This window comes from Asterias rubens, chromosome 11 (genome assembly GCF_902459465.1).
Source record: "Asterias rubens chromosome 11, eAstRub1.3, whole genome shotgun sequence".
Lineage (NCBI taxonomy): Eukaryota > Metazoa > Echinodermata > Asteroidea > Forcipulatida > Asteriidae > Asterias > Asterias rubens.
In genome coordinates, this window is record NC_047072.1 from 4,978,989 (window position 1) to 4,992,609 (window position 13,621).

General features: G+C 38.8%; 1 protein-coding gene across 4 annotated transcripts in view; it reads left to right on the forward strand.

Moving 5' to 3' along the window:
- Positions 1-13,378, forward strand: part of LOC117297008 (polyphosphoinositide phosphatase-like) — a 34,166-nt gene extending 20,788 nt beyond the window's left edge. For 3 of the 4 annotated variants that reach the window (XM_033780125.1, XM_033780127.1, XM_033780129.1), the window contains 9 exons: positions 317-375; positions 1,948-2,114; positions 3,422-3,563; positions 5,097-5,309; positions 6,357-6,437; positions 8,862-9,042; positions 10,403-10,482; positions 11,889-11,984; positions 12,992-13,378. In XM_033780125.1, coding sequence (XP_033636016.1) covers positions 317-375; positions 1,948-2,114; positions 3,422-3,563; positions 5,097-5,309; positions 6,357-6,437; positions 8,862-9,042; positions 10,403-10,482; positions 11,889-11,984; positions 12,992-13,169 — 1,197 coding nt within the window. In that variant the 3' untranslated portion in view covers positions 13,170-13,378. The remainder of the gene's footprint in view (positions 1-316; positions 376-1,947; positions 2,115-3,421; positions 3,564-5,096; positions 5,310-6,356; positions 6,438-8,861; positions 9,043-10,402; positions 10,483-11,888; positions 11,985-12,991) is intronic. The other variant, XM_033780128.1, reaches the window with a different exon arrangement.
- Positions 13,379-13,621: the final 243 nt, after the last annotated feature.

The window sequence follows — 13,621 nt, forward strand, 5'->3', positions numbered from 1 at the left end:
GAGTGTTGAATACCAGGATACTGATGGTTGGGCTTCTAAACGAGTTGTCCGAGTGAGTGTGTCACTGCGCATGTGCATTGCTGGTCAGTAGTTGACTAAATGTGCCCACTCCAACTTGCTCTAGTCTATCGACTGGCCACACTCAAACCATGTAACATTTGGATTTTAAACTGTTTACTTTTTTTATTGGAATAAAAAGCACATGCTCTTTAAGTGGCTGCATCAGCTGCGCAACTCAACCCCTCCAGCCGAAGACGTCTGTGTAAATATGCTGAAATACAACCATATTAAGCATACTGTCATTTTGTCTTTTCAGTTCTACTGTCTGGGTGTATTGGATTCTCCCAAACTGGAGTTTGACACAGACACTGTGAGGTAAGCTTTCCATAGCACCTATTTTATTGACGGACAAAGCCACTCGGTTTTGGGTTTTTCAAAATAGTTTCTCGAAGGGGATGATGGACCCCCCCAAAAAACAAAAACAAAACAAAAAAACAAAACCACCACAACAGAGTTTGAGTAAACTCCTATCCTTATCCAAGGTGGTTCTGAAGTGAGTATTACAGTTTTTGGGTGAAAAACTATTCAAACCATACTACTTTAAAGGGAATCTTTTTTTCAAAATACAAGTGTCGTAGCCGAGCGGTTAAAAGCACCGAATTCAAACTCTGGTGTTTCTGATCAGCAGAGTGTGGGTTTGAATCCCCAGCCAGGACACTTGTGTCCTTAAGCAAGACACTTAACCATTGCTTTGTCCTTCGGATGGGACGTAAAGCCGTTGATCCCATGTGTTGTGTAACGCATGTAAAAGAACCCAGTGCACTTATCGAAAAGAGAAGGGGCTCGCCCCGGTGTTCCTGGCTGTGGCTGCTGAATGCGCCGTAGCACCTTGTAAACCCTTATAAGGTGCTAATTAATTGGGTCTCAGAATTCATCACTTCAATAGTCTATCTGTCTGGTATAACATAATGCTGAGCGCCTTGATTGGTAGATACGTGCGCTTTATAATAAGACTTTGATATTGTTATTTATACTAAAAGTATCACCAAGTAGGTGTCTATGGTTATTCATTTTTTTGAGAATTCACCAATATCTGACCCTACCTTTAAAGGCAGTGGACACTATTGGTAATTACTCAAAATAATTGTTAGCATAAAATTTCACTTGGTGACAAGTAATAGGGAGAGGTTGATGGTAAATGTATAAAACATTGTGAGAAACTGCTCCCTCTGAAGTGCCATAGTTTTCGAGAAAGAAGTAATTTTCCACAAATTTGATTTTGAGACCTCAGATTTAGAATTTGAGGTCTCGAAATCAACCATCTGAACGCACACAACTTCGTGTGACAAGGGTGTTTTTTTCTTTCATTATTATCTCACAACTTCGACAACCTATTGAGCTCAAATTTTCACAGGTTTGTTATTTTATGCATACGTTGAGATACACCAAGTGAGAAGACTAGTCTTTGACAATTACATGTACCAATAGTGTCCAGTGTCTTTAAGGGAGCGTCTCAAGAGTTGGAAGGATACATGTAGGAATGTTCTAAGATGCATACTGGAAAAAATGTTTCCTTTTGTTTTATTGTGATGTTTGTAATAATAATATAATAATATAATATCGCAGTCTTATATAGCGCACGTATCTACCAAACAAGGTACTCAAGGCGCTGAGTATATTATACAAACTTACAGAAAGATAGGTAATTGCAGTGATGAATTCTGAGACCCAATTATTTAGCACCTTATAAGGGTTAATAACAAGGTGCTACGGCGCATTAAGCAGCCACAACCAGGAACACCGGGGCGAACCCCTTCTCTTTTCGATAAGTGCACTGGGTTCTTTTACATGCGTTACACAACACATGGGACCAACGGCTTTACGTACCATCCGAATTGAATTGAGTTGAATTGAGTTGATGTGAGTTTTTGGTTGTGATCTTTGAAGGATGTTAGAGGATCTGTATGAGGACATGGGAGACACCTTAGCGCTGCAGTATGGAGGCTCTCAGCTCGTACATAGCATCAGAACATATCGTAAGCTGTCACGTTGGACCAGCCACTCAAGAGACATCAAACAGTCACTATCACGTTACTATAGTAACACATTCTCAGGTATGCTTTGTTATTGACGTCGCATTTTGTAAGGAGATTCAATTTAAGCCTTGAGTACTCTGTGGAAGTGTCGTGGCCGAGCAGTTAAGAGCACCGGATTCAAACTCTGGTGTTTTTGATTTGCAGTGTGTGGGTTCGAGTCCCAGTCTTGACACCCGGGTCTTTAAGCAAGACACTTAACCTTGATGCTTCGTCCTTTGGATGGGACAAAAAGCCAAAAGTCCTGTGTGTTGTGTAACGCATGTAAAATAACCCAGTGCACTTATCGAAAAAACGAATGGGGTTCGCCCTGTGTTCCTGGTTTGATTGGCAGCATATTGCGCCACAGCACATTATGCTATAAAAGGAGTAGATCTCATAGTTCAATTGTAGTCCCACATACCTTGAAGGAAAATATTGTATGTTAACCCTTTGCTGTACAAATTAAACTTTAAAAAAGCAAAAATGTAAAAAGTAGTTTTTTAAGTTATGACTGTAAAAAAAATCGTTTTGGCGTGTTTTTGGTGGTCGCTAGCGACCGCCTTGTACACCAAAGGGTAAAGGGCCTTGAGCGTCACGGAGTTACGCAGATGAAAATGTAGATTGCAATATTTTTATTACTTTATCATTTGATTTCAATAATGCTTGATGTAGTATAAAACAATACAATATAAATAACCAGAATATAAATGCAAAAGCAATTCTATGAACACTTGATTCATAAATACCTCGGACAGTTTCGCTATTCCTATTGGTGGAGAGCGCGTCACTTGGGTGTGTAAAAAGTGTTGAAACATGGGCATGACACGCTAGCTTGCACCTGTGATTTTATAACAGTTTCTTCACTCCTATTGGTCGAGAGCAACAGCTGAAACAGTTGTGGCCCATCACGCGATATGCGCGACGCGCACAGCATTCCCCTATAAGGAATTGTTTACCTGAGGGCCTTGACTGGGCCTTACCATTTCACATGTTTCATAGCTGGAGGGGTGTTGTATTGAAAGAAACCATTGAAGAATTATAATATTTGCATTTAATTTACATTTTGACCATACGTAAGTGTTGATGTTTTTTTAACGAAAAGGTATTTATGAATAAGAATCAAAGTGTGTTGAATCGGTTTTCCACTAGTGGTTTAAACCCGCCGAGGCCTGGTTCTTGATAATTTACCTCGACTTCGTCTTGGTAAAATTATCAACAACCAGGCCTCGTTGGGTTTAAACCACTAGTTGAAAACCTCTTCACCACACATTGATTCCCTTTTTTAGAGTTGCGCCAGTCCCTCAACCTAACCTGATTTCTAACATAATTTGTGATCTTAAACCTAGATGCTGACAAGCAAAGTGCATTGAATCTCTTCCTTGGTGTGTACAGACCTAAACTGACTAGGCCAAGTCTATGGGACCTCCCGACTGACTACTACCTACATCACAGCGAGGCCATGGGGCAGTTTACCCAGAGCAATAGAACGTTAGTAAATCAATTTAGTAAACATAATAATGTTAAAGGCACTGTACACATGTACACTATTGGTCATTACTCAAAATAATTGTTAGCATATAAAAAAAGAGCTGGTAACGAGCAATGGAAAGTTGTTGATAGTAAAAAACACTATGAGAAACAGCTCCCTCTGAAGTAACAATGTTTTTGAGAAAGATTTAATGTCTCCTCCAAATAAGAAAAGACTTCAGCTAGAGCCTTTTGTATGCATCTGAATTATTATTATTTTTATTTTTTATTTTTTATTTTTTATGCAAGTCGCCAGACACATAGGTGTGGGCTACAATTATTTTTGTCCAGAGGCCGTTGCCACCTACTCCTAGGGCTGAAACAGGGTTACCCCTTTTACAGTCCATACAGATGTAGGCTTGGGTATCATCAGTCAGAAGCCTGGCCGGTAGAGCAGAAAGCACTACCTCCCCATTTTTATGTAGCAAGTGTCACAACCGGGATTCAAACCCACACTCTGCTGATCAAACAACAGAGCTTGAATCCGGTGCTCTTAACCGCTCGACCATGACACGCCACAATGGAGTGGAGCGTTGATACTGTGTTACTGATAGTTGACTAGGCTTCCAAATGAGTCGTCCGAGTGAGTGCCTCACTGCGCATGTTCGTTGCTGGACAGTAGTGGACTAAATGTCTGCACTCGAACTAACTTGCTCCATGCTTGACCATGCCCATCACTGTGCATTGCTTGCTTGGTTTGTTGACATTGTATAGCTAATATGTGTCTTGTGACTGGCTGATTTGGTCCGTTGTTATTTGTGACACAGGTTCAAAGTGTGTTCTTATAGACGTTATCAAGCTACCACCATCTTGGTCATATTCCCAGTATCCAATTACAGCAATGGTCACTAAATATTCATTGTACCTAAAGGAACCAGCTGTCGATTTCACCAAACTCTTCCTAACTTAAGATTAATCTTAGGACTTACGTAGGACAAGTCCCAGCCCTGCACTGTAGCATGCAGACCTTAAGATTAATCCTAAGTTGGGACGAGTTACTCATCCTAACTCGAGAAAGGATTAATCCTAGCGTTTCGTGAAATCGGCTGCAGACTCATTTTCCTTCCAGCATCTGTTTTTATTAATTTAAATGGGAGAAATTTAAGATGGACCCTTCATAATTAAGGTCTATAGCATAAATTAGACATTAAAAATGATTTTGGGTCGAGCAAAAAGAAAATTGACAAGAGTGGGACTCGAACCGACTACCTCTGGATTAACATGTCGGTGCTCAACCAACTGAGCTATATAGCCCTATGTTGGCAGTCTCCCTAGATTTTGACAAAATAGGGAAACCACCAACATAGGGCTGATAGTTAAGTTGGATCAGCACCACCATGTTAATCCGTAGGTTATTGGTTCAAGTGCTACTCTAGTAAATTTTTCTTTGTTCAGCCCCAAATTGTTTAAAATTTACCTGGTCATTTTCCCTTGTGATTTATAAAATTTGAGACCTATTAATTTTATGATTTTGTTTCTTGACAAAACCTTCAGGTGTACTCAGTGGTTCGACATGGAAAACATTCAGGCGCTCCCACTCCCCTATGAGGAAGTGAAGAAGTCCATAAACAGCTCAGATGAAGAGTCCATCATTCTGGAAACCCCCCTACACCCGGAATGCATCGACCCATACTTTGATTATTACAGACCATCTGAGCTGACCACTCTTATGGAGTTGTTTTGTATTAACATGCCACAATCCACAAGGTAAGTTCATGCTTTGAATGCACCGTATTTTTTACCGCAAGAGGGTGCTCTAAAACATATTTGTATCGCTTCAAGGGGTATAAAATCATTATCACCCAAATCAGTTATTAAAGCTGATATCCCTTTTGCACGTACTTATTACACAATGAACACTCTTCGCTATCATGGGCCTCGCCTCTGGAATTCAATTGATAGGGGAATTCGCTCGCAGTCCTCTGTTGGTCGATTCAAAGCATCCTTCAAAAAACACATTGTCTTCCATTATGTAACATAGTTGTGATTCTGTCATTATTTTGGTTTAATTCTATCGTCGTGGCCGTCTTGTGGTATTTGTATTGTTTGTTTGTTTGGTTTTGTTTAAGGTGTTAGTTTGAGGTGTTTGTTTGTCTTGTTGGGTGTTTTGTTTTTGCGTTTCGTTTATCCGTCTCGTTTTGATGTTATTGTTGTTACTATACGCTTCGTTTTATAATTTAAATGATCTTATTACCTTCCTTTGTTTTATAAAAGGCATCCCAGCTTACAAGCTTTGCTTTAATGGGCCATGCCTCCATACAGTTTTCAGTCTTGTAACATCCTATTGTTTGTATTTGTATATTGTGTTTGTATGGAAATAAATGTTGATTGATTGATTGATTGAAAGCCTGGAACACATTACCACTACAGACATCATATCCATTATGGACAGTAAAGGCCGGTCCCACTGCAGCGATGTTTTGAAGTTGAGACCTATTCCTTTACTTGGCACAATGTATTGGTTACACTGGTGCTGTGGTGCAATATGCAGCCAGTCAAACCAGAGTGAATTGAATCTGTTTACGATTATAGTGTTAACTATTTGGTTCAAATCCTGCTCAAGTCAATTTGTCTTTGTTCAACCCCAAATAATGTTATATTTCAGTCACGCTTACTTTGCTTTATGTATGATCTGTGGCTTACCATTGCCTGAGAAATATTTCCATGGAAACTAACCTCATCTAATCATCCTCATCAAGCTCTGATTGTTCTCTTGGTGCTTTTCCGCCTCCATTATCACCTTTTGCTTCCCAGAGATTTCATGCCAAAGACCGCAGCAAACGTCAGTCCATTTACAGTACGAGTCAGCCAGTCCAAGACTAAAGAAGAACTCAGGTACATCTAAACATACCAACGTTGCACCAAGATTTAATCAATTTGTTCAATGGCTGGATACCAGTCCAATCACAATTTCTAATCATATAAGGGTTTGTGTACTTTGTGCAGGACACAAAACACAACATTTAACTTACATGGTTTGAAGATAATAGTAGAAAGCTTCCCTTAAAGCCATTGGACACTTTCTGAACAGAACACAAAATAAAAGTTCACAGATTTTCAATAACTTACAGGGTTTATAGAAGGTAATGGTGAAAGACTTCCCTTGAAATATTATTCCATGAAATGCTTTACTTTTTGAGAAAACATTAAAACAATTATCAATTCTCGATATTGAGAATAACGGATTTATTTTAAACATGTGTATGTCATGACACGGCGAAACATGCGGAAACAAGGGTGGGTTTTCCCGTTATTTTCTCCCGACTCCGATTGAGCCTAAATTTTCACAGGTTTGTTATTTTATATATAAGTTGTGATACACGAAGTGTGAGCCTTTGGACAATACTGTTTACCGATGTTGTGCGATTGCTTTAAATATTACTCACTGAGGTGCTGTTACTTTTGAGAAATGAGTAAAAGGAAGTCACGAAGATGAACATTAGTTTAGCATGTAAAGTGTATTTTGGTGACTTGCCTTTACTCATTTCTCAAGAACTGCAGCACCTCAGCAAGTAATGTTTTAAGGGAAGCCTTCTTATAGTATAATCTTCAAACTGTGTAGGTTTAATGTAAATCTGTGTACATCGTGTTTTGTGTTAAAAAAAGTACGTCTTATAACCAAGATACGTCTTATAACCAAGTATGAGAGAGACTGGCTGTTGCCAGCTTTGTGTTTATAACCCCTTGTGGGAGTTTGTCGAGTCCATTTTACGGGAAGATCATCTAAACAAACAAACAAAAAACCTACCGCAGTATCGGAAGTTGCGGCTTAAGTTATTGCTTTGACTTAAAGGTGTTGCTAAGGATGTCCTATACTTTAACGCATGATGACATTGAAATCTAGCCATAGCCGTATTTGTGCTGATACCAAACCACCAGGGCCCAATTTCATGGAATTGCATACCAAATAATTCTGCGCTTATTGCCCATGGAATTATGTGCTTTACGTGCTTTACTTGAACCACAGCTTTTGCCTTTGTCCCATTTCCATGGAGCTACTTGAATTAAATAAATATTGCAGTAAGAAAACATTGACCATGCAACATAAACCATTTCAGAAGTGAAATTTGTGTGTGGCGAAGTGATGTTTTGAATACAGGCATGATTTCCTCCCACTTTAAAGCAGATTTCAGATTTGTTTGCCCTTGGAAAAATAAGAAAAAGTCTGAAAAAGTCTATAAAGGCCTGTACCATACAAAGTGTAGGTTAGCTTGTGTACTTGGTAACATTGTTTTACATTTTCCCAGGATCAAATGGCATGACTGTGAGCAATTTGCATTTTACTTTGGAATATGTTCATTTTGTAAAATACTGATAAAATGTTGACTTAGAGACTGATCAATTTCTTTTTAAGGGATGCTGCAGTGAATTCAGATAAAATAATTGATTTTGCTGTCATTTATTTCTGATATATGTATTGAACATCTGACTTGCGTAATTAGCGAATAAGTCATGCCCCCCCCCCCCCCTTTTGTGGATTGTTACCGCCTCCCTACCATCGACGTCACGTCGGGAATTCAAACATATCGTCAGCAAAAAGAGTCTGGTCCCTAACTACACGCGCCTAGGTACCAGGCCACACAGTGCACACGTCTCTGTATGCACACAGCCAGGGGGGCCGGCGGCTCGGGTCACCGACATGACGTCACGTTTATGCAAATGAAGGCTCCCTTTTAGGGGCGGGGTGGGTTCCCCTAATCTCTTGAAAAACCATTTTTAAAATACTTGTGCATTTAATCAAAAATGACAAACAATATTTCAGGTTTAAAAAGTCATGTTTAATCGTTTAAATGAATAAAAAAAAAATGCAGCCACCCTTTAATTCTGTTGAATACCAACATATACTCGCTCATAAATCAAATACATGTTTAAGTGCTTGTTCCAGTAAAAATGGTTTAAAATGTGTTATTAAGATTTGTTTCAATTTGATTCTGGTTATAAAAGTGTAAGTCAAGCTACAAACCTTGCATCTTATCTTGATTTTACACCCAAATTTAAGCCCTGCTTATGGTTTGACTGTCATTTTGAGGTGCCCCACTTTCATTATAGTAGTGACTTATTAATAAATAAAATTTATAGAGTGTAGCTATCATCATCAAGTATATGTTCTACTGCGCTTTAAACTAGAGCTCCTGATATTCTTGGATGAATTATACTTACATGAATTCAACTCTAGCCCTTGTTGAGTTTGTTTCTGGTGCTCAGCAAATTCCCATCCATAACACTCTGATAAATTCAGTGCCCATTTTCTGGTTGCAGTTCAAACCAAAAGTCCGCAGCCCGTGTCCTCGCTGAGCGCCTCATCACGGCCGGGTCGCCCAAAACGAGTTACGACATTGCATCGTCCTCTGAAGGGACATCAAGCAGTGACGAGGAACTCACAGAAACCCGGTCTGACATCAGTGTTGGCAAATCTAGAAAGCAGGAGCTACGCATGAAGGTAAGATGCGGGTTCTGTCTAACCATATACATGTACATGATAAAAATAGAGCCGGAGAATGCTGAGCTCGACCGCCCCGTGTGTCATCTGTGAATGCTGCTTATTGCACTATGAGACATGCCCAAAATGATCATAGTGTGATCGTACATAGACGTTTCTACGTGTTTTCATCGGCCAATGTTAATGCCGACTACATGTATGTACAGCATAACAAATTGCGCACGCGCATCGATAAAAGTGGTCTCGCAACGAAATCACACACACAATGTTCCACTCAGCGTTCTGCAGGTTCTATTTTTATGTGTCTAGCCAACTCAATGTCAGATGATGAGTTCATGTCAGATGACCATTATTGGCTGTTTTTTTTTTTTTTTTTAATAAATCGCCTTGAGCGTCAGGTCCTAATACTTCATTGAAGCAACTGAGTCAATCGCCTCTGTTACCTCTAATTATTGCCTTTGGTCCCCTTAAAGGCAGTGGACACTATTGGTAATTGTCAAAGACCAGTCTTCTCACTTGGTGTATCTCAACATATGCACAGAATAACAAACCTGTGAAAATCTGAGCTCAATTGACTGTCAAAGTTGCAAGATAATAATGAAAGAAAAAAACACCCTTGTGACACGGAGTTATATGCTTTCCATTGCTTGATTTCGAAACCTCAAATTCTAATATGAGGTCAAGCAATCAAATTCAATGAAAAATACTTCTTTCCCGAAAACTACGCCACTTCTGAGGGAGCCGTTTCTAAAAATCTTTTAAAACCATCAACCTCTCCCCATTACTTGTTACCAAGTAAGTTTTTATGCTAATAATTATTGTGAGTAACTACCAATAGTGTCCACTGCCTTTAAAACCTTCCAATATAGGTACGTAGTTGCCCCCTTTAAAACACAGCCTCATGTTGGCCTTTGGAGTAGATTTTGTTTGCAAAACGAAACATTGACTGGAGCGAGACTTGAATCAATGACCTCCAGTTTAACGTGACGACACTCTACCATTATGAGCTATCTACAGTAGCCCTATCTTGGCAGTCTAAATATATCTTTGTTTGGGGTGCCAGTCAGAAGCCATTCAATCATGTAGCCAGGGATCACAGCCAAATTACGATACAAAATAGGGCTAGCTATCTCAGTTGAAAGAGCACCGACACGTTTCCGTTTCCGGAAGTCTTTGGTTCGAGTTTCCCTCTAGCCAATTTTGATTTGTTCAACCCAAAAACGGTTTATTTAACTCACACAAAATCCTTTATAATCAGTTTGATTTCAGATTTAACTTACAATTTGTATGTAATATTATTATTCCTTATCAATCTTGAAGTTTTTTGTCGCTAACTTACCGCTGTCTCTCAAACACGCAGGATAAATTTCCCAGTACTAAGGAAGTATATGGTGTGGAGATCAAGAACCCAGCCAGACAAACAATCAGTATTTATCAAAGGTAATTATATGAAATGTCTCATTCAATGTGTGGAGTTCAATTTGTGAAACGTTATATGTTTCTTCAAGGTGGCTACACCTTTCAAGGCAGGGAGCCTCACCTTCCCAAGTCTGAAATTACCTCCCATGGTTAGCGAGCACAACCTGCCCAGAGCAATTGTTTTAAGGCACCAGAAACCCAACTTCACACCCCTGCCCACAGTTCCTTGGTGGTGTGTCATGGCCAAGCGGTTAAGAGCACGGAACTCAAGCTCTGGTGTTTTTGTTCAGCAGAGTGTGGGTTCAAGAGTCTTCACACCTGTGTTCTTAAAGACACTGGACACTATTGGTAATTGTCAAAAACCAGTCTTCTCACTTGCTGTATCTCAACATATGCATTCAATAAAAAACTGTGAAAATTCAAGCTCAATTGGTCGTCGAAGTTGCAAGATAACAATGAAAGAAAAAAAACCTTGTCACACAAAGTTGCGTGCTTCAGATGATTGATATCAAGACCTCAAATTCTAAATCTGAGGTTTCGTAATCAAATTACGAAAGTTGAAAAATACTTCTTTCTTGAAAACTTCGTTACTTTAGAGGGAGCCGTTTCTCACAATGTTTTATACTACCAACAGCTCCCCATTACTCGTTACCAAGTAAGGTTTATGCTAATAATTATTTTGAGTAATTACCACTAGTGTCCACTGCCTTTAAGCAAGATACTTAATCATGACGCTTTGTCCTTCACACGGGGCATAAAGCCTTTGAACCTCTTTGGTCATAATGTCAAGCTCATTGTCACTAAAACAACAAATCTTTGTTGGATAGAGATGGACTCTGCATATCAACAGCAAACTTGATTTGTGGATTTGTCTTGGGGTCTCTCAAAAGTCTTGGGTCTCGGGACCCCCCCCCCCCCCTAGTCAAATGTAAATGTTATTATGACTAAAATATATGATGGGCTCTGTGGAAATTATTCACAAGGGGGGAAATTAACTTGTTGGGTTTTACACATGGCTGACAAGAGCATACAACAAGCTTCATTTTGACATCTTATACACTTGTGGGATGTTTGGTTCAAAAGTTATGACCATTTGGAAAATAGATTATGTCATAATCTTAAACAACACATACTGGAGAAACAGCCCGTTTGATTAATAAAAACATCAACTATTGATGTCTAAGGGATGAACAAAAAAAACATGTTTTATTCACCTTTATTGATCAAATACAAAGTTTCTATTTAAGAAAAATAAATGTGAAATTATAGACCCTAACAAAGTCTAAAACCACCTTTAAAATATTTTTCAAACATTTTGTTTTCACCCTCTTATCACTCAACAGCCCTTGGTATATGGTGGATTGCATAGAGTGCTTACACTGCAAGCAACTGTTCCTTTAAATGACTTTACTTTTGATTATTTTCAGGTTCGTGTCAGTTGATTTGAACGCAAGAAGCATTTGCCCTGAGATTCCTTCCATTCGGGGAAGGACCAAGCGTTGTATGAAGAGAGCAACGAAACTGTAAGTTTTTCAATTATTTCTTGTAGAACATTTGATTGGAAATCACACCTTTCTAAAATAAAAAAAATTACCTTAAAGATGCCATGTCAGATTTTTGGCCCCAAACATTAAAAATTAGATGTTTTTGAGTGAATGGTGTTTCAAAGAGTATCACCCGCTCTAACGAAAACAAGTTTAACATTTACTTTTAATGGTCAGGAACCATGACAAAAATTTAAAACGTTTCTTAAAAAACACATAAGAATTAGTCACGCGATATATTGTCAGGATCCAGACAAAAACTAATTTTGAGCACTTCATTTCACTGCTACTAATAATTGGCGGACTTTTTCGAGCAATGGCTCAAATGAAAGCTTGTAACTCTCTCGACCCCCATCAAAATACCTTTTAAACCAAAATTTTGGGGCCAAATCGGCCAAAAATCTGACATAGCATCTTTAAATTTTGTTCCTTCATATTATTACACATTTTAGAATAACCAACGAGTAACCAACTTGTTCATGGTTTTTTTTTTTAAACAAAGGGAAAAATTACAACTGGCCTCTGAAGTCTGTGGAACTACATAGTGTGAGCACAGTGCTCAAAATTATAGGCGTAGTTTTATGTTTGGTTTTTAACAAAATGACAAACCAAAATACGCATTGGTTTGTGCATACATACAGCTCTCTGCGGGCAGGTCTGTTTTGGTTTTATTTTGTGAAGTGACTTATTAGGTGACGTTTACTTAACACCATGAGTAAAACTCTTTGAGTAGTGTTGGTTCTAAAAAGAACCAGTGGTAGACAAGTGTGAACAAGTCACTGACTTGTGCATCAAGTACACTGGAATATTAACACGAAGTGAGATTTAGGCGCTTGTAATTTTGGTTTTTGCTTTCATAAAGACCTTATGTATTTAAAAATTAGTGCACACTGAAATGGTTTGACCTGGGAGCCCAAAATAGTTAAAGTGTGACCAATTTTGGAAAACTATAACTTTAAACAACATACCTGTTTCCATCATGACAGGTTCCCAGCTAGCGTCTTTTCATTGGATAGTTCATATGAGGTGACTCCGCCCATGGTTGATCGAACTTCCCGCGCCGTTTATGAAACCTGCGTACTACGAGGAATGGTTGGCGCTCAGCCATGTTTTGTTGAGGACGTGGAAATTTACAAAAAGTTTGTCCAAGGTAAAAATATGTAAGAGCAGTGTTTCCCATGAACACTTTGTTTGTGTCGCATTTGCTCAGTCAATTTCCAAAGTTGAGTCTTCTTAATTCACACTGCATGTACTTTGCACCCTCATACAACCAGGAAAACCACCTTTAAAAGATGTGCTTTACTAATAATAATAGTGGATTTTTATATAGCGCGCGTATCTGTCACTCAGTGACACTCAAGGCGCTTTTAAACGTACAGTATTTTCCTGCAAGGTAAGTTGGACTACATTTGAATTATGAGACCTACTCCTTTTACATAACACCATGTATACATGGTGTTATGTAAAACATGGTGTTATGTAAACATGGTGTTATGTAAAACATGGTGTTATGTAAAACATGGTGTTATGTAAACATGGTGTTATGTAAAACATGGTGTTAAGTAAAAGGAGTAGGTCTCATAATTCAACCGTAGTCCCAAATAAATGTATACAAA